Source organism: Galeopterus variegatus, unplaced genomic scaffold (genome assembly GCF_000696425.1).
Source record: "Galeopterus variegatus unplaced genomic scaffold, G_variegatus-3.0.2 Scaffold1052, whole genome shotgun sequence".
Taxonomy (NCBI): Eukaryota; Metazoa; Chordata; class Mammalia; order Dermoptera; family Cynocephalidae; genus Galeopterus; species Galeopterus variegatus.
The window spans coordinates 307591-334203 of NW_007727163.1; the positions used below are offsets into that span (position 1 = coordinate 307591).

General features: G+C 35.8%; 1 protein-coding gene across 3 annotated transcripts in view; it reads left to right on the forward strand.

Moving 5' to 3' along the window:
- The first annotated feature begins 581 nt into the window (after positions 1-581).
- The window catches only part of PTPN22 (protein tyrosine phosphatase, non-receptor type 22 (lymphoid)), a 53031-nt gene continuing 26999 nt past the window's right edge, over positions 582-26613 (forward strand). Inside the window, exons 1-11 of one of the 3 annotated variants that reach the window (XM_008574468.1) lie at positions 582-798; positions 17402-17510; positions 17800-17876; positions 18034-18129; positions 18571-18609; positions 19746-19817; positions 19927-19986; positions 20598-20740; positions 21110-21176; positions 21971-22048; positions 24423-24509. In XM_008574468.1, coding sequence (XP_008572690.1) covers positions 712-798; positions 17402-17510; positions 17800-17876; positions 18034-18129; positions 18571-18609; positions 19746-19817; positions 19927-19986; positions 20598-20740; positions 21110-21176; positions 21971-22048; positions 24423-24509 — 915 coding nt within the window. In that variant the 5' untranslated portion in view covers positions 582-711. The remainder of the gene's footprint in view (positions 799-17401; positions 17511-17799; positions 17877-18033; positions 18130-18570; positions 18610-19745; positions 19818-19926; positions 19987-20597; positions 20741-21109; positions 21177-21970; positions 22049-24422; positions 24510-26613) is intronic. The other 2 variants (XM_008574469.1, XM_008574470.1) reach the window with 2 other exon arrangements.

A 26613-nucleotide genomic window follows, 5' to 3' on the forward strand; every position in this document is an offset into this window, starting at 1 on the left:
CCCAGCCCTGGGAGAAACACAGACTGTCAGAAGCAGCTGACTTTGCTTCATCCAAAAGAGAATTTGAGGTCTAAATGCCAGACTTAAAAGTTCTAAATAAAGATGCCTTCTCTGATGAACTCGAGTTTGCCACTGATCACAGTAACAAGAAACTTTTGGAGAATAGTCCACATAGGAGGTGTATAACTACAAACAGTGTCTGTCTCCTTTTCTAGGCCTAACTGAACTTTGCAGAGTTCATCTGGGACATGAAGAAACAGAAGCCATCAGCAGGGCCTTTGTGCTCACTGGGGAAATAGGGAGAAGCAGAACTTATCCATAAAAACTATAATTCTGCCTTTCTCTGGAGAACAAGAAGAAAGGTGAATTTTACTTAACAGTGATGGAGTGGAACAGTCTCAGAGCTAAGCAGACCACACTTTATTTTTTGGTTAGCCTCTTGTTTGTTAAAAATTTGTACTGTAACCAGGTTCCTTTGTTAAGAAGGAAGGCGCTAGGGCCCTGGAGCGAGGTGATGGCTTTGTTGTGTGACCACAGAGGCTGGTTACGTACTAATTTCCTCTAAGGCTTGTGATGAAGTCAGTAAACCACAGCCTTCAGCATACTCTGCTCAGGCTGCAGCAGTGGCTTCTCAGTGGTGTCTCGGCCATGACATACATTTGACATGCCCTCCCTCAACCCACTCACAGACGGTTTCTCTTGCTCTGCAGCATGGACCAAAGAGAAATTCTGCAGAAGTTCCTGGATGAGGCCCAAAATAAGAAAATTAACAAAGAGGAGTTTGCCAATGAATTTCTGGTGAGTCCTGTGTGTGGTACTGTCAGAGTAGTTACATATGCTATTTGACTGACTATGGTGGCCCAACTTTCCTATACTAAATTGCTCTTGGTATAAAGTGAATATCAGACCTTGGAGGGAAAGAAGGCAACCTAAAAGTTTGACTTCTCTTAGTGGTTTGCATGTATTTTAGGTATTCTCTCAAAAATACTTGTTTTAAAATTTTGTTTGCTAGTTCTTTGGAGTTTGACTAGGAATCCTACAGAAGATATATGCAACTCCAGATGTATAAATTCTAATATTAATTGAACATCCAGAGTTCTCCAGGTATCTGAGTTGTGGTTTGTGCTTCAAATTACTAATTTTAAATAATATTAAGAAGAAATACTATACTGGCCAGCACCCCCGCCCCCCCAAAAAAAAATTAAGAGAAAAGAGACCAAGATTAACTTTTCATGGAACATTATTACATTTTTAGATTCTCCATGGGATTCCTTTTGAAGACAAAGATTTTTTGAAGAGCACAAAAACTACCCTCGGCCACATTTCTTTCTTTTTTCTTTCCTTTTCCTATGGAAGAAGTGTTAGAACATGTGTTTTTGCAATAACATTGTTTTCTTAATTTCTTTTGCTTATATGGCTAGGGTGGGAAGTAGAGACAAGGGAGGGACATGGAGAAAAACATGAGTATGGGCAAGAATACGGGATGGCCTTGGGTCAGGTGGACTTGATTACCCAGAGACACAATGCATCTTCTCTAAAGGAACTGTGATTATCTATGCAATGGCACCTGGAGAGGCCTCGTTCACCCTATAACCTGGCACATTAGATAACACAGAATGTCTGATAGTACCTATCATTTATTTTGGCATATTTAACCTGTCACCAACCACCAAATTATCAACTATTTGACATGTTCCTTAATCTCTCCAACTCTTCTTTCTCACTTATAAAATGTGGATAATAATTTGTTTTACCTATCCTCACAGGATTGTTGTAATAATTAAATATTAATAATAATAATTAAATGTGTCCATTCATTCAGTAATATTTACTGAGCACATACTATGTACCAAGTTCAGTTCTAGGCACCAAGGATACAGTAGTGAACAAATGAACAAAAACCTTTGCCCTCATGGAGCTAACATTATGGTACCAGATAGCAGATGTGAAAAATACTCGGTAAAAACTCGAGTGATTTGATATTATAAGAAACCCCTATGTCGGTTCAACTGAATAATTTCATGGTATTATGAAAATGGCCAGGCAGTCTGAGTCCCTTTGAGGAGAGTTACCAGAGAGGAGGTAAGGAGGAAATACTAGCCCATGTATCAGTTTAGACATGTGCCTGCTCCTGGACTATAATTCCTGAGCCAAAGTCACCCAAGACATAAAGGTAAAAAGTGAGCTGAGGGGCAGTGACAATTTCTGTTTTATTTTGGTTGTGGTTTTTATTTTATTTTTATTTTATTTATTTATTTATTTATTTTTTAAAGATGACCGGTAAAGGGATCTTAACCCTTGGCTTGGTGTTGTCAGCACCACGCTCAGCCAGCGAGCCAACCGGCCATCCCTATACGGGATCCGAACCTGGGGCCTTGGTGTTATCAGCACCACACTCTCCCGAGTGAGCCACGGGCCGGCCCTGGTTGTGGTTTTTAAAATAATGTAACTATATCCCTAATATTTTACCTTTTCTCAGCTCAAGTCATAATCTCTCACCAAATTGTAGCACTACCTCCTAATAGGTTTCTCAGGCTCTGGCCTTGCCACGTTCAATCAATTTTCCATTCACATGAGTTTTAATAATACAAATATGGTCATTTTTTCCCTTCTTAACTTTTTATAGTTAGTATTTTCTTTAGCTGTTTAAAATTGTGAAATATAATACACATGTAGAAAAGTACGTAAAAGTTGTTAGTGAAATTATGAATTAATCATTCTCAGTGCAACCACACCCAAGTCAAGAAATACAACACTGTCAAATCCCCGAAGACCACTATATATTCCTTTCCCATCAGGCCCCATATCCCTACCCCCACCCTGTCCTGCCTTGCTGAAGGGATAATCACTATCCTGACTTTTATATTAATCACTTCCTTGCTTTTCTAGCTCCTGATTTTAAGGACCTTGTTTTTGGGTTGTGATTAAGTGGAATCTCACTGTTCACTGACTCATGTCCTCCAGTGGAAAAATAGAGTCTTGCCCACAGCCCCACCTAAAGGTTCAGCTGAGACACCAGAGAGATAACTTTGGGGGAGAAGGGAGTGGTGAATAGGGCCAGATTACTTACTTGGACAAGGTAAATGCCGCCATTAAACTGAGGGGCTTTCCACTTTGTTATGCCATATCCCACCTTAAGTCCTTCATGTATTCTCCCAAGATTTGATATTTCTACGGTTTAGGACTGACTGTGACACAAGGCCACTGCTAGCCTAAACAGTGGTGCCTTTGTGGGAATTACCAAAAGGAATCTTTACTTCCAGGCAGATGCTCTGTGCATCATACCCCCTTCCGCTCCCCAGGTTCATGGGTCAGATTTCAGTCCCCATTTCCCCCCTGGCCAGGTATCTTTGTGCAGAGCACATATTCATAACTGGTACGGTAGTCTGCTGTGACAGCTGAAGCCAATGCCATGCTGCTTAGGTCTTTTTTCTGTGCCGGGACTAAATTCAATAACCTTTCTATAGTTGAAGCTGCCACTGATCACCCATCTAAGGTTTTCATACATTCATTTAAATATTTATTGAGTGCTTACTGTGTTTAAGTATTGTACTAGATGCTGGGAATGCAGTGCAATGCTCCAGATTTAGTGGAATTATGAGTATTTTCTAAGACATCAGTCAGAGGATGTCTTAGAGAGGCAGACATTAAATAACTAATCACTCTATTAAATATTTAATTATAATTGTGATAGTCTTGGCCGGGTGTCAAGGAACATCAACATTCATTATCTTATTTACTACTCAAAAAAAAAAAAAAAAACCCGTATGAGGTAGCTACAGCTAGGATCTCTGACTTACGGGTGAGGAAACTGAAGCTCTGAGAAGTTAAATAAATGGCTTCAGCTCACTCAGCTGTTTAGCCATAGAGATGAAACTTAACCCAGATCTGTCTTATTTCAGTCCTTATGAAATTAATCCTTATGCAATAGTGTCTTAATTCAGCCAATAACATTGAATCCCTCAAAAGGCCTAGCCTGAAGGTGGGTCCCCATGTAGTATAGTTTCTATACAGCGGAAACACCTGTATAAAATCACACAATTGAAAATTTCTTAAAGATTCTTTTTTAAAGGCCCTCATTGTTATTTTTATGAAACGATATTATTGCAAGTGAAAAGAAAATAAATTCATTGTAGTATTCTTTTTTATTTTTATTTATTTTATTTTTTTATTATTTTTTAAAAAGATGACTGGTAAGGGGATCTTAGCCCTTGGCTTGGTGTTGTCAGCACCACGCTCAGCCACTGAGTGAATCGGCCATCTCTATATAGGAACCGAACCCGTGGCCTTGGTGTTATCAGCACCGCACTCTCCCGAGTGAGCCACGGGCCGGCCCCATTGTAGTATTCTGATAAAACTTTTTTTGTGAATCTTCTAGTTCTTGTCCATTTATATAGTGCTTTTACATTATTGTAATTATAGCATAGGTACGATTTTGTATTCTCATATTTTCACTTAACATAATACCAAAATTAATTATCATACTGATTAAAATGTATATTATTTTTAATGTTGGATGATGCAGCCATGGTATAATGAAAGAATAATAATCATAATAATAACTAATACTTCTATACCTCTTATAGACACTGTTCTAAACACTCATATTTCAGCTCATTCACTCCATTGAAGAAGGTAGTTATTATTTTCATTTTACAGATGAGGAAATAGACACAGAGAGGTTCGTTAACTCGATCAGGGTTACATAGCTAATAAGTGGTGGAACTTCAAGTTCATGTAGTCTTGCTTTATCATCTGTACACATTTAATAACTTTGGAGTCATATAAATCTCGGTTTGACTTTAGACTCTATTATTAGCTGTGTAACCTTGGATGAAGTCACTAAAAAGTGGGGACAAAAAATATTTGCTTTGCAGAATTGCTGTGAAGATAATGAAATAAGTATATAAACTGCCTGACACATAGTAGATACCCAAATAATTTAGTTATTTCTCTATTGTTAGACATGTAGGTTATTTCTAACTTTTCAAGATTATTGATGGCACTGCAATAAATTTTGTATCTGAATTTATCATCTTCTCTACAACCTTGCTACTACCGTAGTCCCCCCTTATCTCAGGCGGTGGGGGGATATGTTCAAAGATTGCTGGTGAATGCCTAAAACCTTAGTACCGAACCCTATATATACTATGTTTTTTCCTATATATACATAGTCTTAATTTAATAACTATAAAAGATAATACAGCCGTCTTCCCTTATTCTCAGTTTTACATTCTGTGGTTTCAGTTATCTGCAATCTATCACAGTTTGAAAACATTACAGTATTTTGAGAGAGAAAGAGAAAGAAAGAGAGATCACACTTACATGAGGGGTCTTCAAAAAGTTCACGGAAAGATTTGGATTATCTTTTACTTACATTTTTCCAAATCTTTTTGAAGTACCCTCATGTAACTTTTATTACAGTTCTATTTTATTAGAAGTTATTGTTGTTAATTACTGTGCCTAATTTATAAATTAAACTTTTTCACGGCTACGTATATATAGGAAAAACATAGTATATATAGGGTTTTGTACTATCTGAGTTTTCAGGCATTCACCCAGGATCTTGGAATGTGTCCACCCTCCCCACCCCTGCCGAGATAAGGAGGGACTCCTGTAGTAGACACATTTTATTGACTGCTTACCATATACTAGGCAATCTGCTACGTGCTTTGCCGTATGTGATCTCAGTTAGTCACTACAATAACTCCAAGAGGAAAGTACTTGTATTATCTTCATCAATGATGTTATGTTAAGTGTTTTCTTTTACGTCTTGCTTCTTTCACTCTACATCATATTTGTAAAAGTCATCAATTTTGTTGCATGTAGCTGGGTCATATTTTTTTCTAATGATTTTTATGCATTCTGTCAGGGCACAATAGATGCAATTACTGTTGTCATCACAGAGAAGTCATGTAGTTACTTAGGGTGCCATTATCCATTTTGGATTACCATAGTCTAGTTTCTGGGCTTTAGCTTTGCTGTCTAGAAATTAAATTTTGTTAGTATGCCTAGAGCTGATCAGAATCAGGTAACTGGCTCACGGTGACCAAACGTATAAGAAATTCACCAGAAATTAGAATGCCAACTTATTAATTTTTCAAGGAGAAAAATAACTGTCAGAATAAAGTTTGCATTGGATGGCCAGAATATTCTCTACTTTGGAGAAAAGAAAGTATGAGAAGCCAACTATAATTAGAAAGTGCTTAATGAGCATGGTGATTTTAGTGGTCTCAGTGATGATGGTATCGTGTCTCCATCCACTTGTTTGAACCCACAGATTGTGACCAGGGCACTTTTTTGGACAGCAGTAGGGGCACAGTGACAAGTGATTGCTGTCTTACTTTCCTTCTTCTAAGCTTAATGAGGACCATTCTCTTCTATTAGTGCATTCTTTATCAGATAGATGACAATTTACAAAGGAACAGGTATCCTCTTTGGCCAATTACTACAGCTGATGGTATGATGTGTACATTTCAGCCATTGTATTATGTGCTGGTCACTTTTGCTGCATGTTTATGTTCAAAACTCCTTAGATATATTTTTTTCTTTTCTACATTGGAGGCAGTAGAAGCATGTTAATTTAGAAATTATGTGTAAAAATATAAACTGAATATAAAAAGATCTTAGCAAATGTCAGGTATTGGGCTAAATAAGCATATGCGAACTCATTGGATGTCTATACGTATTTGTACAATAACTGGATGGGAATATAGAAATATGAACAGAGCTTCATGTAGATAGAGTAATTTGATTATGGGATATCTTCTTCCTCTTAAAAAAGTTTGGAGTGAAGAAACTGCAAATGGAAGTACAAATAATAGAAGTCCAAATGTCAAAAATGCTACCAAAACCATTTTACCTAGCAAATGAACCTATATTTAAAACATCATAATCCTAGTGTTGGTCAGAATTCAAACATATGCAGTCTCATAGACTGCTGATATAACCTTCCTGGCAGCAAAATTTGTATACTGTTTCAGATATACATTAGGTAATTTGTATCAAAAGCCTTTAAAATGGTCAAATTCTTTGACCATTCGTAAGAATTCATCTGAAGAAAATAATGAAATATATTTACATTTTAGCCACACGCTTCAACATTATTTAGAATTATGAAATATTGGAATCAACTTAAATGTCTGACAATATAAAGGAACAGGTTAAGAAACTTATGTTATATCCCATACAGTGGAAAAACTCTGCCACCATTAGAAACATTGTAGAAGAACACAAATTGTGAAGTGAAAAGAGCAAGTTACAACATCTATACAGTGTGATCCCATCTTTATTATACACATATAGATAAAAGATTGGAAGGTAATATTTAAAAGTATTGATAATGGTTAACTCTGGGTAGTGGGATTATTGGTGATTTTTATTATCTTGTTTTTGTTTCTCTGTATATTCAAATTTTCTTCAAAGAATATGTACTCATATTACTTTTTTATTTTAAAAATCTTATTAAGAATTTTCTTTTAGTGTTTTTGGATTCCATTTAAATAATAAAAAGCAAAAAAAAGGTGAATTTTATGTTTCTTGGGAATGGGGTATTTTTGTAGAAAAGGTAAATATATTTATTAAATACAAAGACATATTTATGAAATATGAAGAATTCATTGAGGCCTAACAGAAGATACCTAATTCTAAAGGCCAGGTGTAAGTGCTAATGTTGCTTTAAAATAAACTGGGAGTCAGACTGGTATTGTAGCAATTTCTGGAGACACATCATAGACAGACCAGAGAAGACCTGGATACATCTTGGTTCTATAAAGATCTAGATACATCCTGTTTCTATATGTACTCATTTTTTAGTAACAATAATAACCAAACAGTTGTAAACACAGTACCTCCAGCAGAGCAAATGCACAGAAATCTTTTGAATTGCAATGACTCCTTCATGTGAGTCAGTCTATCACTTGAACATACTTATCAGCATTTCTTGACTTTTGTGCACTTTAAGATGCAATTTTTTTTTTTTTTTGCTTCCACCACCAGAATAAATATATCACAACACATCACCTCTAAAGCTGATTTCTCCCAACTCCATCTCCAGCCTCTCATTAGGAACCATCTAGTCCCATATTTTCAGTTATTCATAGGACATATTTAAGACATTTCTTGCTATTTCGTCACATTTTATTTATCTAAAGTGAACCTCTTTGTTTACCCATCCCAGTTTAGCTGTTGCCTACCCCACTATTTGCATCGGAAACCAACCTCCATGAGTTCGCCCCTTGTTAGAGATGATTGCATGCACAGTCGGGACCAGTTCAGTCTTGTCCTCCATTCCTACTGGTAGTACTCCAGATTTAGAGGCCTGAGCTCCTAATTCTATTCCTTAGCATTCACGCTTTTTCTGTCCTGTTGGAGGCTTGGACTAATATTGACCCGCAGTTGTAAGGCATTGAGAAAATACCTTGACGAGCTCTAGAGACAGCCCAACTTTATTTCCTTTCTCCCACCTAACATAGGAGGGCCAAGTTTGATTTTTCTCTATCCCAAATGTAACTTATGCTATGTCTTCTATACAATAACATAGTCCTTCAACGCAAAGATATCGAGGTCTCGTGCTTTCTTTTTCCTTTCTGTTCTCTTTTGGGAGTGACCTTATTTCATAGACCTTACTAGTCTATGAGAAGAGCATTCAAAAGACTCAGTCCTAATTTTTAGAATCTTATGGCCAGGCCCCTAGTTCTACTCTTTCTTGAAAAGGGTAGTACAGTCATACATCAAATGAACTTACTATTAGTTTATCAAGCACACACAGAATCCGGTTTCTCACACATTCTATTCTATTTCAGAGCCCATGAGGGATGCTGGCCTCTTCACTTTATTCTCTTGGCTACTCTTCCCCTGATATCTCTTGATTGCACCTCCTCTAGGGAGCTAACATCCCCTGTGGGTGGCAGAGAAATAGCTTTCCCCTTGGACCTCCTATCTTTTCTTCCCAAACCTCAACCCACCTCCATGGTCCTGCTTTCTTTTTTATTCCCCTTTGCTTCGTACACTCAGAGTTCCCCCTTTTCTGGTGCAGCTTATCAGTTCTTCTGCCCTAATTCAGCCATTTTGTTCTCTTTTTGGGTGTTGGAGCCTGGGGATCCAGCAGGAAGAGAAGGCAAATGAAAAAAGGAGGCCTTTGCAGTCGTCTGACCATAAGATGTCTGGGAAAAAAAATCAAATCTTTCACATTTTCCAAGTTAATAATTTGTCAGGCATTTCCTGTGTGATGTTTTGCTAAAAAAGTGTCTCCCTTTGTCATCCAGCCAGATGACTCCAGAAGGAAGAAAGTAGTAGGGAAAAGAAAGCTGTTCTGCCCTATTGTTGAAGGTGGCAGTAAAGGCAGCTAAGCAAGGATAGGTTACATATACGCATGACACCTTTATTTGTAACATTTTACCAAATTAATTGAAGCATATCTTACAAAAAGGCTTTGCTTATAATATTCTCCATAGAAAGCATTTCACAAGCAAAACAAAACAAAACATACAAATACAAACAGTAAAACAAGGAAGAATGCACTGGGGTCAGTTCTGGAGATTTCTAGAAGGAACTGTTCTGGGACTTGAGATCTTTTCAGCAGCCCTGAGATAAATGGCAACCTGAAAATGATCATTCTGAAGGTACATAAGAGTAGAGAGAGCTGAAAAATTGGTGTAATTTACAGCAGAAATAACTTTATAGTCTCTAGTGTGTCTGTGCCATGTCCTTAGTTAAATTCCCAAACTAGTCCATCTTGGTGTATTATCTGCTATACAGTTACCAGTTCAGTATCTCTCCTCCCAAATCCAATTCTGAAAATCCATGAGAATTCAAATTATAGTAAAAACCTAGGATTTAAGAACTGACTGTATACTGCTTTTCAATAGGTTGCCTGTGTCTGATTGAACTCTAGAAACAGAAAAAATGGTCATTGGAGAAATACATGTTGTCATTTGTTCTTCAGCAAATAAGCAAGCATTGGCTGTCTGTTCCATCTTGCATTCTTGGTTGGGAAAAACTTACATGCTTATACACTGAGTTGTTATAATAATTTAATGCTCTATTTATTACTTGGAAAGTATCAATTTAATTAATTCTAGATATTTGGTAATTCTTTGTGTATGAACTCCCAGCTAACAAACATATCATAATCCCAACTTTCTCTTCTCCTTGCAGATTCACTTAGATAATTACCAAGTTATTCTGAGCCAATTTTGAAACCTAATGATGAATTTGGATGACTTTTTGGATCAAATTTTTATTTCTACTGCCTCTTTTCTCTCTCTCTCTCTCTCTCTCTCTCTCTCTCTCTCTCTCTCTCAGTGTCATTGTATCTTTATTTTAGGTTCCCCTTTCCTCACCCATTTTTTTAAACCATTTAGTTAAGTTTCCTTAAGTAAACTCCTACAGAGAGATGCACATCCTAATTAATTATAAGCATGCCTCATTTTATTGCACTCTGCTTAATTGTGCTCCACAGATATTGTGTTTTTTACAAAGCAAAGGTTTGTGACAACCCCGCACCAAGCCAGTCTATGGATGCCATTTTTTCAACAGCATGTGCTCACTTTGTGTCTCTGTGTCACATTTTGGTAATTCCAGCAATATTTCAAACTTTTTCATTATTATTATGTTTGTTATGGTTAGTTGTGACCAGTGATCTTTGATGTTATTATTATAATTATTTTGGGGTGCCACAAATGGTGCCGATATAAGATGGCAAACTTAATTGATAAATGTGTGTGTTCTGACTGCTTCCCCCAACTGGCCATTACCCCATCTCTCTCCCTCTCCTTGGGCCTCCCTAATCCCTGAGATACAGTGATATTGAAATTAGGTCAATGAATAACTCTACAATGGCATCTAAGTGTTCAAATGAAAAGAAGAGTTGTGCATCTCTCACTTCAAAAAAAAAAAAATCTAGAAGTGATTAAGCGTGGTGAGGAAGGCATGTCATAAAGCCAAGATAGGCCAAAAGCTAGCCCTCTTGTGCCAAACAGCCAAGTTGTGAATGCAAAGGAAAAGTTCTTAAAGGAAATTAAAAGTGCTACTCCAGTTATAAGAAAGCAAAATAGCCTTACTGCTGATATGGAGAAAGTTTTAATGGTCTGGATGCAAGATCAAATCAGCCACAACATTCCCTTAAGCCAAAGCCTAATCCAGAGCAAGGTCCCAACTCTGTTCAATTCTATGAAGGCTGAGAGAGGTGAGAAAGCTGCAGAAGAAAAGTTTGAAGCTAGCAGAGGTTGGTTCATGAGGTCTAAGGAAAGAACCCACCTCTATAACATAAATGTGCAAGGTGAAGCAGCAAGCGCTGATGGAGAAGCTATAGCAAGTTATGCAGAATATCTAGCTAAGATCGTTGATGAAAGTTGCTACCCTAAACAACAGATTTTTCAGTGTAGATGAAACAGTCTTATACTGAAAGAAGAGGCCATCTAGGACTTTCATAGCTAAAAAGGAAAAGTCAATGCCTGGCTTAAAGTTTCAGAGGTAGAGTTTTTTGAGTTTTCTATATATAGAATCATGTCTTCTGGGAACAGGGACAATTTGATTTCCTCTCTACCTACTTGGATGCCCTTTCTTTCTCTTGTCTAATTGCTCTGGCAAGTACTTCTAATACTAAGTTAAAAAGGAGTGGAGAGAGCAGGCATCCTTGTCTTGTTCCTGATCTTAAGGGGAAAGCTTTCAGCTTTTCCCCATTCAGGATGATATTGGCAGTGGGTTTATTGTATATGGCTTTTATTATGTTGTGGTACTGTCCTTCTACACCTAATTTGTTGACAGTCTTTATCATGAAGAACTGTTGAATTTTGTCAAAGCTTAGAGCTCATAAATGAATTCAGAAAGGTTGCAGGATACAAAATCAACATACAAAAGTCAGTAGCATTTTTATACTCCAACAATAAAATAGAAGAAAAAGAGATCAAGAAAGCAAGCCCATTTACAATAGTGTCCAAAAAAATAAAAGACCTAGGAATAAGTCCAACCGAAGAGGTGAAAGATTTCTACAATGAGAACTACAAATCACTTCTGAAAGAAATTAAAGATACTAAGAGATGGAAAGACATTCCTTGTTCATGGATTGGAAGAATCAATGTAGTAAAAATGCCCATACTAACGAAAGCCATCTACAGATTCAATGCGATTCCCATCAAAATACCAATGACATTCTTCACAGAAATAGGAAAAGCAAACCTAACATTCATATGGAACAACAAAAGACCCTGAGTAGCCAAAGCAATCCTGAGCAAAAAAAGTAAAGCTGGAGGCATTACACTTCCTGATTTCAAACTAGATCACAAATCTGTAATAAAAAAAACAGCATGGTACTGGCATAAAAACATACACATGGACCAATGGAACAGAATAGAGAATTCAGAAATCAACCCACATATTTACAGCCAACTGATCTTTGACAAAGGCACCAAGAACATACATTGGGGAAAAGACTCCCTCTTCAATAAATGGTGCTGAGAAAACTAGATATCCATTTGTAGAAGAATGAAACTTGATCTGTACCTTTCGCCATATACCAAAATCAACTCAAAATGGATTAGAGATCTAAATATAAGACCTGGAACTTTAAAACTCCTAGAAGAAAACATAGGGGAAATGCTCCAGGATTTAGGACTAGGCAATGACTTTATGAATAACACCCCAAAAGCACAGGCAACAAAAGAAAAAAAACCAACAAGTAGGATTATATCAAACTAAAAAGCTTCTGAACAGCAAAGGAAACAATCAATAGAGTGAAAAGACATCTTACAGAATGGGAGAAAATATTTGCAAAAAATGCATCTGAAAAGGGATTAATATCCAGAATATACAAAGAGCTCAGACAACTTTACAGCAAAAACCCAAATAATCCAATTAAAAAATGGGCAAAAGAGCTGATTAGACATTTCTCAAAGGAAGACATACAAATGGCTAACAAGTATATGAAAAAATGCTCAACATAACTAATCATCAGGGAAATGCAAATCAAAACCACTCTGAGATATCACTTCACCCCAAACAGACTGGCTATTATAAAAAAGAAAATAACAAATGCTGATGAGGATGTGGAGAGAGAGGAACCCTCTTGCATTATTGGTGGGACTGTAAATTAGTACAGCCATGGTGGAGAACAGTATGAGTTTCTTTAAACAACTACAAATAGAACTTCCATATGATCCAGCAATTCACTCCTGGGGATATATCCAGAGGATTGGAAAACATCAGGTTGAAGGCATACCTGCACTCCCATGTTTATTGCAGCTCTATTTGCAATAGCTAGGTGATAGAACCGACCTAAATTTCCATCAATGAATAACTGGATAAGGAAATTCTGGTATATATACACAATGGAATACTACTCAGCCATAAAAAGAATGAAGTTCTACCATTTGCAACAACATGGATGAGCCTGGAGAAAATTATTCTAAGTGAAACAACACAGGTACAAAAAGAGAAATACCACATGTTCTCACTCATAACTGGGAGCTGAATTTATAAATAAACAAATGAACAATAAAGACAGAAAGAAAGAGAGAGAGGGAGGGAGGGAGGGAGGGAGAGAGAGAGAAAGAAAGAAAGAGAAAGAAAGAAAGAAAGAAAGAAAGAAAGAAAGAGAGAAAGAAACAATCACAGTAATACCGTGAACTTTTAGAAAACTAGAGGTGAAAAAGGGGAGGGGAGGGGAGAGGGAGGGGGGCTAATGAGGATTTGGTCAACGGACACAAAGAATGATTGCAAATTGTAATGATGAATAAGCTAACTATACTGATCTAACCACCACACATTCTACACAATTCTTGAAAATCAACATTGTACCCCACATGTATGTATATATATATACACATATAAACAAACAAACAAACAACCCCACCCCTCAAAAAAAGTTTCAAAGGACAGGCTGACTGGCTCTCTTGGTAGGGGTTAATAACAGCTGGTGAGTCTAAGGTGAAGTCAATGATCATTTGCAATTTCGAAAATCCTAGGGCCCTTAAGAATTATGCTAAATCTACTCTACTTGTTCTCTATAAATGGAACAACAAAGCCTGAATGACAGCACATCTGTTTCTAACATGGTTTATTGAATATTTTAAGCACACTGTTGAGACCCATTGCTCAGAAAAAAGATTCCTTTCAAAATATTACTGCTCATTGATAATGCACCTGGTCACTGTCACCCAAGAGCTCTGATGGAGATGTACCAGGAGATTAATGTTGTTTTCATACCTGCAAACACAACATCCATCCTGCAGCCGATGTATCAAGGAGTCATTTCAACTTTCAAGTCTTATTATTTAAGAAACACATTTCCTAAGGCTTTAGCTGCCGTTGACAGTGGTTCCTCTCATGGATCTGGACAAAGTAAATTGAAAACTTTCTGGAAAGGATTCACCATTCTAGATGCCATTAAGAACATTCCTGGTTCATGGGAGGAGGTCAGAATATCGTGGTAACGAGGAGTTTGAAAGTTGACTCCAACTCTCGTGGATGACATGAGGGGTTCAAGACTTCAGTGGAGGAAGTAATTGCAGATGTGGTAGAAATAGTAAGATAACTAGAAAGATAACTAGAATTAGAGTGGAACCTGAAGACGTGACTGAAATGCTTCAATCTCATGATAAAACTTTAATGGATAAGGAGTAGCTTCTTACAGATGAGCAAAGAAAGTGGTTTCTTGAGATAGAATCTACTCCTGGTGAAGATACCATGAACATTGTTTAATTGACAACAAGGGATTTAGAATATTAAATAAACGTAGTTGATAAAGCAGCAGCAGGGTTTGAGAGGACTGACTCCAATTTTGAAAGAAGTTCTACTATGGTTAAAATGCTATCAAACAGCATAACATGCTACAGAGAACTCTTTCATGAAAGGAAGAGTCAATCAATGTGGCAAACTTCACTGTTGTTTTATTCTAAGAAATTGCCACAGTCATCCCAACCTTCAGCAACCACCACCCTGATCAGTCAACAGCCATCAACACTGAGGCAAGACCCTCCACTAGCAAAAAGATTACAACTCACTGAAGGCTCAGATGATTATTAGCATTAAAATATTTTTAAATTAAGGTATATACATTGTTTTTTCAGGCATAATGCTATTGCAACTTAATAAATTACAGTATAGCATAAACATAACTTTTATATGCACTAGGAAATTAAAAAATTTGTGCGACTTGCTTTATTTCGATATTTGCTTTATTGCAGTAGTCCAGGGCTGAACCCTCGATATCTCTGAGTTATGCCTGTATGTGAAAACACTATACGAAATATAAGCAACTAAGTAACAGTAATAACAATACCCTTCTTTTAAAATTTTTTCCTGTCATTAGTTACTTGAGAAAAGTTCTTTATTTCCTTACTTGTGTTTATTAGTTCACCCTGTGGACAAAATAGACCATCATCATGCTGAGGAATGAAAAAGCAGTACCAGGGATACATTTATGAGAAAGTAAAGGAAAGCCCTAGTTTTAAGAAAATCTTATTACACATAATCGTCAGTGACATCAATTTGTACAATCTTGAAAGAACTTAGAAGTCATCTTTAGAAACCACATAATTGGAGGACAGTGAGAAATATTGGAAATTTATCTCTGGATCCCACTGGGGAGAGCCTTATGTACCTGGCTAAGGATTTTGGATTTTTTGTCCTTGTGGCAAAAGGGATTCACTGAAGTAGTTTTGAGAACGGGAGAGATAAGGAAGGCAGTATTTTAGTAAAATTAATTTGGCATAATTATGTCTAATGGATTTCAATGGAGAAAGACAGAAATTTGTAAAGATGAATTGAGAAGTAACTGTGATAATTCAAGCTTTAAGGCAAAGGACCTAAACTAAGGTATCTGTAGTGGACATAGGAAGGAAGGCTGATAGAGGATTTTCCATGGGAAGAATCAGTTGAGCTTGCTAACTGAATTAAAGGTGGGAATTATGGGCAGAGGGAACTTAAAGTGACTCTTAGTTTCTAGAAGATGGTTGTCTGGGATAAAGACATGTAAAGTGGGTATAATGATGATTTTAGTTTTAAATGTGCTGAGTTTGAAACTGTAATAAGATACTCAACTAGAAATGTCTAGGACGTGGTTGGGAATTTAGTGCTGAAATTTAGTAGTCAAATCTCGATATGGAAAGTTGAGACTTACCCAATAGGAGCTGAAAATATAATTCAATCTGAATCAGTTAAATAAGTCAACAAACACTTGCATGTCTTCTATAAGAGTATATGATATCTCTGAGGAAATGTATATATAGAGAGAAGTACAGAGTTGAGGATTTAACTTTTGAACTTTGGGTAATTCTCAATTAGAAGATAGAAAAGGACAGAGAGCCAATAAAAGGAAGTGGGAAGAAGAAGTCAGAGGTGAAAGAGGAGAACCAAGATAAAGTAGACTAATAAGAGCCAAGGGAGGAGGAAATTTCAAGAGGAAGTTAAAGAGAATGAGGACTGAGTAGATCCTAGCCTGCCGGAGGTAATTAATGTTCTTTCTGTGACTAATTCACTAGTAAATAGTGAAAATTATTTTCTTTAGTTTAATTCAACAAATATTTTTATTAATCATCACAGATGTTCCTCCATGGACATCTTTTGCAAATTGAGTAAGGGTTCAAAAAAGTCAGATCTATTAGATATGGTTTCTTTAAATGACAAGGGATGTAAACCAAATTTGGGGCAGGATTAATTTCTAAGAAGGAGCCAAAGAGGAACTATCATTTCCTCTACCTGAAGTTTTTGTCTATAGTATAGTATTGGAAAATGGGAATAATTTTAAGGAGTTACTTCATTATCTTAAGGAATGTTGTTCAACCATATTAAGCTAGCTCTGGCCTGGTCCAGATCATATTCTACCAATTGAATATGATGTTATTTAAAGATTATTGTTTGGTTGAGGGGTGGGCTTGAAGTTTGGGTTACATAAAAAAAAGACTGCTTTTGGGACTGAAATCTTGTAAATTTTGCTAGATATATAGAGATTTTATTCAGCTTGAGCTCCATTTCCGCTTGGAAAAAAAAGTGATCTAAAGTAAAAAGATTAATGGAACTTATAACTTTCCTGTCAACTACTGAATTAAAATAGCAGCTGTAAAGAAAGTCAAGTAATATTTTAATATCTTTCTATTGGGTGGAACATATAACTTGCTTTCAGAAGACATTTGGTTTTTAAAATATTCACCAGCTTCACCTCTAAGTTTTAGCTATTTGTGGCTCAGCTGCTGTTAAGTGATCTTTTCACTTCTTCAAATGTCACTGAACTCTGCTGTTCTAATGCCCTGCAGCTCTGTCTTGAATGGAGTCAACCCCAGAGCAGAGGATGCTAAAAGGGTTGAGGGAGAATTTTTGGGCAGTGGAGAAGGAAAGTTCTCTAGAGATAGCTTTCTTCCTCCTTTCTCAAGGAAGATTAATTATTCTTGGAATTTTATTACAGAAGCTGAAAAGGCAATCTATGAAATACAAGGCAGACAAAACCTATCCTACAACTGTGGCTGAGAGGCCCAAGAATACAAAGAAAAACAGATATAAGGATATTTTGCCCTGTAAGTTCCATTTCTCCCTATAAACTTGTACTTTCTCCCAAATTCAATCGCTCCAATCGCTCCTTACCCATTGTTTGCTGTTCCTAATCTTGAAACATGGCATTGACAAATTAGTTTGTACTATTTATGACTGAAAAATGGTATTCATTCATTCATTCATTCATTCATTCATTCACTTGCTCACTCATCAAACACTTGTGAACATCCAGTATTTACAGTGTTATGCCCTTACAGTAAACCTTCTGATTAAGGCCTCTTAATTACACTATGTCTTTCTTATTTATTATAGATGATTATAGCCGGGTAGAGCTATCCCTGATAACCTCTGATGAGGATTCCAGCTACATCAATGCCAACTTTATTAAGGTACACTGAAAGGAAAAAAAGTCATTCAATATTTCTCCAGCTACCTAAAAAAAAAAAAAAGTGTGTTGGGGGGGGGAGAACTAGGTGAAAAGAAGGTATTATTTGTAATTTACATGTAAATTACATATAATTACATGTAATTTCTGTTCCCTTTTAGGGAGTTTATGGACCTAAGGCTTACATTGCCACACAGGGTCCTTTATCTACAACTCTCCTGGACTTCTGGAGAATGATCTGGGAATACAGTGTCCTGGTAAGTGCAGAGTTGCTTTTGGTACTTTATTTTCTAGTTCTTAGGGACAGAGGGGAGAGGATGTCAGGACGTGTGACTGCGGTTTCTTATCAATTAAAATCAGTGCTTTTTTAAATTAGCTGATGAAATTTCAGGGTTCAGGGATCTTTCAGTAAAAATCAAAATGTCATTCTTGTTCAAGGAAATGAAAGTTCTCACCTTGACAGACTCATTTGGTAATAAGAATTTACAGATTTGAATAGAGAAAAGGGAAGTGGGTACAGAAAGAAGGAAGAGTAAGAGCAATATTTTATGAGTTATCAGGATTTCTTTTCTGGTTGAAAAACAAACAAGACAAAACAGAAAAAGAATGATTAACACTTTCTGACTCTGGAATTCATGTGTTAACTGCTGTTTGTAACTATATAGATGTTCAAATTTCTATCTATTTCATCTCCCCAGATTATTGTTATGGCATGCATGGAGTTTGAAATGGGAAAGGTGAGCTACTTTGTAGTACCTGCTGACCTAAATGTAAAGGAAAGAAGAAAATGGGGGGGGGGGATAATGTCATCTTCCTAGTTTTTAGTTTGGGAATGCTACATTACTCTCAGAGGTTTTTCGTTTTTCTTTTGTTAAACCCCTAAGAACCCCTTTTATCCATTTTTATAGACTCTGTCTTTTAAAGTAAAAACAAGGTATGCTTTTTAACCTAACAGTTCATTTTCCCATCTCTATTAATCAGACATCTTTAACAGCCAGTCAGAGCTTCTAAACCTGTGTTGTCTAGCATGGCACCCACTAGCCACATGTAGCTATTGAGCACTTAAAATATAGCTAGTGTGGCTGAGGAACTCAATTATTTTATTTTATTTTAATTGGTTTAAGTTTAAAAACTGGTACTCAATTCAGTCATTGGAAAACTTTAAGTATGCTTGGAACAACTTGGTTATGTAAATCTTTTTCAAATGTTAATTTTATGAAATCTAAATGGAAATAAAATACTTCCAATGAAAATTTAGCATCCTAATTAAGATGAGCTGTAAATATAAAATACACACCAGATTTTAAAGACTTAGTAAAAAAAAAAGTCAAATATCTAATAACATATATTGATTACATGTTGAAATTTTTGACATATTGGGCTAAGATACATTATAAAAATTAATTTCACCTTTTTCACTTTTGAATGTGAGTATTAGAAAATTTAAAACTAGATACGTGGCTCACATTACATCTTTTCTGGATATCACTTTCTAACTCACTGTTGCCATTCTCAGTTGACAATTCTAATCGAAATCAAGGAAATGGTGTTTCACTTAGCTTGCACAGCTGTTTTAGTAGACATATAATTTCTGTTAATCCTTTTGAAATACTGAAAATACATCAAAGATCCCTATTTCTACTTTTTCAGACTTCCAAGAAGTCTATAGTTTATATATCCTTTAATGTTTGTTTTCTCATCCCTGGAGATTCCAGACCATCTTGGGGTTGAAGCTCAAAGAGGTTAGAAGTGCCTAACCCTAAGGTGAAGGACACAGAGGTGAATTTGTTTCTAAATGAGGGAGTAGATTTTATTTCCCAGAAGAGACTAGAATACATGGAGGGAAATCACTACATTCTGCTTTGTGCAACAGAAAAAGTGTGAGCGCTACTGGGCTGAGCCAAGAGAGAGACAGCTGCAATTTGGCCCTTTCTCCATATCATGTGTAAGTATGATGCCTGTTCCCATAATGGCTGAGCAAAGCCCCCAGGATCTACTTTATAGAGAGCTTGTCTTTGAAATTACTAATATTTTAATATTCTTCTTCTTATTAGGAAGCTGAAAAAAGGAAATCCGATTATATAATCAGGATTCTAAAAGTCAAGTTCAATAGTGTAAGTATAAAACAGGAGTGGTAAACTCAAAAGCCTACAGAGATCAGGCAGGTAAACATATAAGTGTGTGACTCGGGCTGGTCATAAGACAATAGGGAATGATGGGGCCTTTGATGTCCTGAAAAAGTCTTCATATTCAAGAGATCTTTGGTGTAATCTGTGCTCCCCAATCTATTTCACACCATGGCACACACATAAAGTGATAATATTTGTAGGGTGAATATGAGGCTGAACAGTAAATAGAGACTGGGGACCAACTTGAGAGCTCAGGCTGCCCTAGGCCTTACTCAGCCTCTCTAAGGCAAAGGGATTTAGTATATCAGCATGCTTGTCACCCATTTGAGGCACACCAGTTGGGCAGCTCTGATTTAGACTATTTTCATGTCCCTCCTCTTATGAATGAGGCAGATGGGGACAAGCCAATAGTAAGCGACTTGAAATCACTTTTAATTGTTCTCAGAAGGTACCTGGTCACCTGAGATATAAAGAAGATAGCAGAATGAATTGCAAAAAGGAATAGATGTAAATTAGTAAGTCAGACTTATCTTTTGGTAGAATGAGGTGGAGTCCTAACCTTGAACTCTCCTTTTATTCTGTCTATTTTTTTGTAGGAAATTCGAATTGTCTACCAGTTTCATTATACAAATTGGCCAGACCATGATGTGCCTTCATCTATAGACCCCATTCTTGAGCTCATCTGGGATGTGCGTTGTTACCAAAAAGACAACAGTGTTCCCATATGCATTCACTGCAGGTATGATGCTGTGTATGAAGCTTCTATCTAAAACAAACCAGATGTCAGAGTATGGCCAGGGCTCTATAACTGAAAGGGAAAGCTTAACAGCAGAAACAGACTATAATAATTTCAACCTAAGCATTAAGTTCATATTTATCTGATTAGTTACTTGTGAATGGCACAGGTCTAGAGACTCTTGCTGTGAGAAGTTGCCTAGGACCTGTCCTAAGATTCACTGTGGCATGACAAATGTGCTCTGGGAAGTGGTAGGGTTTGAAAAAGTTTCATTGCTTCCAGGCTTTTTCTTTCTCAAATCTACTGGTAAAATTTTCCAGCTACTGTCTACGATCTACCGTCTATATATGATACTGTGGTCTTTCATTTCAGTGCTGGCTGTGGAAGAACTGGTGTTATTTGTGCTATTGATTATATATGGATGTTACTAAAAGATGGGGTGAGTTTCTCTCAGAATGTACTTCCCATTTGCTTATTCCATTGCTTTCAGACTTAGGAATTGTTTGGTTGTTCATCTCCATGACTCATCTTTTCTAGAAAATTCACTCGTAGACCCACTCTGTCAGATGATTCAATTAGTTATTAAGTTAGTGGTTCTTAAAGTATGGTCCCCAGACAAGAAGCTTCAGCATGCCTGAGAACTTGTTAGAAATGCAAATTATTGGGCCCCACCCCAATGGATTGAATCATGAACTCTGGAGTCAGGGCCCAGCAGGCTTTCCAGGTGATTCTGATGCATGCTGAAGTTTGAGAACCAATGCCCTAAATCACATAATTACCCTTCCTTTATCCAAATGGCTTTAGTAGTTAGACTCAACTTACCACAATCAAACTTTGTGTTCTAATCTATAAATCATTTTTAATGTCCAATAAGAAATGGGAAGTTTAAAATATGGGCATTAGACCTATCTGCCAACTTCAATTTCATAAAACTCTCATACTTGCTCATCTACTGAGTCTTGTCCCTTATTATACCTTTAGTTGCAGACATTTGATCACTCCATATGAAATCATTCTGAAGAGTTTCTTCGATCTTTTCTAGGGAAAACATCAGGCTCTAAATTGTGGTGCAAGTGATGAGAAACTTCGTTAGTTTTAAAAATGCATTCTTTTTCTGATATTATTTCATGTTAGGAGAGCAGATGTCATGGAAGTACAAGACTATGAGAAAATGGCAGTAATTTATTAAAAAAGGATCAAAAGGAGTAAGATTTTTTCCCTTTTATTTGATAGATAATTCCTGAGAACTTCAGTGTTTTTTGTTTGATCCAGGAAATGCGAACACAGAGGCCTTCTTTAGTTCAAACTCAGGTATGGACTATGGTGAATGGATCAGAACTTCTGTCTGAGTCTTGCTCCATTTCTATATTTAATGGTAAGGCATCCAAAAATAGCTGACTGCTCATATACAACAATCAACTATTAAGTGCTTTAAAGTCCATTACTATTTTTTATTACTTTGAATATCCCAATATTTTTCTTGTATCCCTTGTCCTGGATCAAATTCCTTTCATTCCTTATATTTTACCATCTGTTCAGAAAATATTAAGAAACCAATATAATATTTCTTACTTATAAAGCTGTTTAATTTATTAGAGAGAAATAGCAGGGTCATGTTAACCTGAAATTTTGTAGTGATAAATCCATCTCTGAAACCATAGAAAATCAGGGATTTATAATTTCTACTTCATGAGGTGGCAACAGAAACTATATGCAGTCTATATGCTCATTTTAGGAAACACTGTAAAATAAAAATAAAATCAAGCATATTTTTGTCACCTAGAGATAGCTACTGTTGTTTTTCTGTAGTTTATGCTGGTCCATATTATATGCATACTCTAAAAAAACTTAATTACAATCATACTATAATTATGTATCACAATCTTTTAACCCATCCGATTGCCCACACTTAGTCACTCCATTAGGAATGTTTTTACCTTCTCTTCTTAATCCTAATCTCTCACTGTCTACAATATTAATTTCACCCATATTTCAACTCCAATAATTTTACCCACATTTCTAAGTGGTCTCCATTTTTGAGATAGAATTTAGCCTTCACCCATTCACCCATTCATTCATTCATCAAATATTTATTGATATTTATTATGTAAGAGACACTTTTGCACAATTTGTTACAACTACCTGTTACTACTTAAATAACACGACCCCAAAGTGTTTAAAAAACTTACAAATAAACTTGAACACAGGTTTAGAGGTAAATCAGTTGACAATGGCAGCTGAGATGTTTTAATCTAGAAGTTGTGAATTGAAGGGAAAAAATGAAGAGCTATTCTAATATAAACCTATCTGTTTGGCCCACACAGGTTTTCCACTAATAGCTAGTGGAAAAAAATAATTTTTTTCACATGTTGATTGTAGGTGTTTTCTATATTCAACCTGTGAGTGGGCAAGTTTATGTGAAATGAAAGCATTAGCTGGTTTAGTGCTGTTAGACATGAAAGAATTCTGATCCATGTAAATACATAAAGACTCCAGGAAGTATGCAACCTAGTTATATAAACTGTAATATTAAATAAATAAAACCATACCCCATTTCAGAAAAATTCCATTTCAGGCCTACTTTTAAGAGTTGGAAGACAGCTGAAAAAGCTTTCACATTTTGGTATTATCAGCGACTAGTTAAACAAATACCTTAACAGTTGTAGCTGCTTTTTCTAACACTACTCTAACCAGGAAATGACACTATAACCAGATGAATGCTTCCTGTCTGATTTTTCTCCCTTAAAAAAATTAAAGAGTGTGTACCAATGGCTGTGTTGGGTGATATAGACTCTCCACTGTTCTGCTAAAATTATCTTTGGAAAAAGCTATTCTTTATTTGTAAACAATTATGTAAAGTGTCAGGGAAAATCCTGAATAGGCCCATTCAGATCAAAAGTAGATCCAAAATCAAGTGCTTGAGCAGAGCAGGTACAGAGGAAAAAATGCAGCAGTAATAACCCATAAACTTTGTAATAGTAGAGGTCTCATTTCTCTATGGTAAAATCCTTTTTTAACCACAAATTTCCAAACCTTATTCAATTGTTTACTTTTCTTTGATATCTTTACTAGGAAAAAATTTCAGCAACTTGATCTAAGCCTACTAAACTAAGAGATGATTCAGTTTCTAAGCCAAGTCCTGGGAATTACTTTTGAATGACCTTGCATAAACTGTCTGCCAATAGGTATAATAGCTGAGCTACTTTATAGCTACAATTGTGAGGGTTAAGTTAAATAGTACATATTTAAGCTATCTATACACCAAACACTATCTACCTTTTTCCAGAAAAGATGAAAGTGGCTTACAAAAAAATGTGTCAAGGATGAAATAAATTTTTTAAATGTGACAAGGAAATCAGAATTGGAGGGATGATGACAGAGGGAAAGATAAGTAAGAAAGTGGCGTTAGAACATAAAAGAAACATAAGATCTTTCTACATTAGCTAGAGGTATATCAAATATTTAACTATTTCTAGCAGCCTAAAAGTGTTCTGAAATCTGAAATGGGCTATACAAACATAAAGCATTGTTATTAAGTTTAAAAACGTATGTTGATGGTCCTTTCAGGTCTACTATATTAGGATTCGATTGGTGGTCATATTCCTGAAGTTTGGTTCTGTAGTTCAACAAGATTTTTATTTTTTGCTTTTTTTTTCATTTGTTCCCGGTTTGTGATGCTCTTCAGGAACAGTATGAACTGGTCTACAGTGCTGTATTAGAACTATTTAAGAGACAGATGGATGTTATTAGAGATAAACATTCTGGAACAGAGGTAAAGTTTAAACTAGAAATTATGTCAGTTTTTTTTCATACTTGCTTTTTGGTCAAGGGATCTCAGATTAGTTGCAGGACTCATCTACTGTCACGACTAAGTTGAAATGTCACGTGTGCATAGGGCTGCACCGAAAATCTCCTGTGGAGAAGGAAAAATTAATTTGAGGTAATTTGACTTAGAAAATTAGTCTCTTGGTTAACCTATTGTAAACAAATTTTAGCTAAATTAGAAACAATAGGAGTAACTAAAAGCATACATTCTGTTCTTTTGTTTTGGACAGTTGTGTGGCAAGTTAGATGTGAGAGTGACAAATATAAAGTGAAGTCATAGTTGAATAATTTTTCAGGTTACACTAGCCTTATTTTGATTGCAAATGTCTCATCAGATTTTCTTATTTTACTTTTTTAAAACTGATAAATAAAAATTGTATGTATTTCTGATGTACAATGTTATGTTTTGATATATGTATAAATGGTGGAATAACTACATCAAGCTAATTAACATATTCATTACCTCACATACAGGTACTTATTTTTTGTGGTGAGAATATTAAAAATCTACTCCCTTAGCAACTTTCAAGTATACAATACATCATTATTAACTATAGTTACTATAGTCATTGTACAGTAGATCTCTTGAACTTATTCCTCCTAACTGAAATTTTGTATCCTTTGACCAACATCTCTCCAAATCCTTTCCTCCTTCTCCCACTCCTAGTAACCGCTATTCTATTCTCTGCTTCTATAACTTGGACTTTTTTGGATTCCACATATAAGTGAGATCAGGCAGTATTTGTTTTTCTGTGCCTGGCTTATTTCATTTAGCTTAATGTCCTCCAGGTTCATCCATGTTGTTACAAATGGCAGGTTTCTTTCTTTTAGTATACCATTGTGTATATATACCACAATTTTTTATCCATTCATCCATTGATGGACACTTAAGTTGATTCCATGTCTTGGCTATTTTGAACCATAGTGCAGTGAACATAGGAGTGAGTATATTTCTTTGACATACTGATTTCATTTCCTTTGGATATATACCCAGAAGTCTAATTGCTGGATCTTATGAATATGTTAGTTTTATTTTTAATTTTAATTTTTTGAGGAACCTCCATACTGTTTTCTGTATTGGCTATATTAAGACACATTCTCACTAACAGTATACAAGTGTCAACACTTATGTCTTGTCTTTTTGATGATAGCCAGCCATCTTAACAAACGTGAAATGATATCTCATTGTGGTTTTAGTTTGTATTTCTCTGATGATTAGCAATGTTAAACATTTTTCATATGCCTCTTAACCATTTTCAGAAATGTCTTTTCAGGTCCTTTGCCCATTTTTTAATTGGGTTATTTGTTTTCTTTCTACTGACTTCCTTATTAACTTTCTATTAACTCCTTATCATATGTATGGTTCACAAATATTTCTTTGCATTTCATAGGTCACCCTTTACTCTGTTGACTGATTCCTTGCATCATCAAATTGCAAGAATAGCCAAAGGATTTTTTGCTGAAGTTCTAAGATATAAAAACTATGATTTGACCAAATGCCAGTTTAAAAAATGTCGAGAATTTTAGCATATGCAATTTTGATCTTATCACAGAAATTGATGTCAAATACTGTGTAATCACAAAGTGTTAGGTTCTGAACAAACCTTAAGAACACAAAATTAGTGATTTACCTTCCAGAGTGTACATAATGTAACATATACATTTCAATTTTTAATATTACATTTTTGATTATTAATCTGAAAATAATCAATGAGGTTCTACAGTTTTTCAGCATTAGGAATACAAAGTGTACAAGACATGGCCCTGATTATAATTCCCACCCAATTGAGTGATGAAGTTTGCTGAGACCTCAGCAAAATAGGTGGATGGGGAAGGGAAGAAAGCTAGAAAAAACTGTTGGGGCTAGGAAATTAATTAAGGAATCCTATAGTTAATGTTGACTCCAGAGAAACAATATGGTGAAGGAATGTGGAATATGAGTATAGTTGCTAATTGTTACTTATTTCATATTCATTCCTATTTCATTGGCTAGTACTCCCAGAACAATGTTAAATCATAGAGGTGATACAGATATGCTAATTTTAATGAGA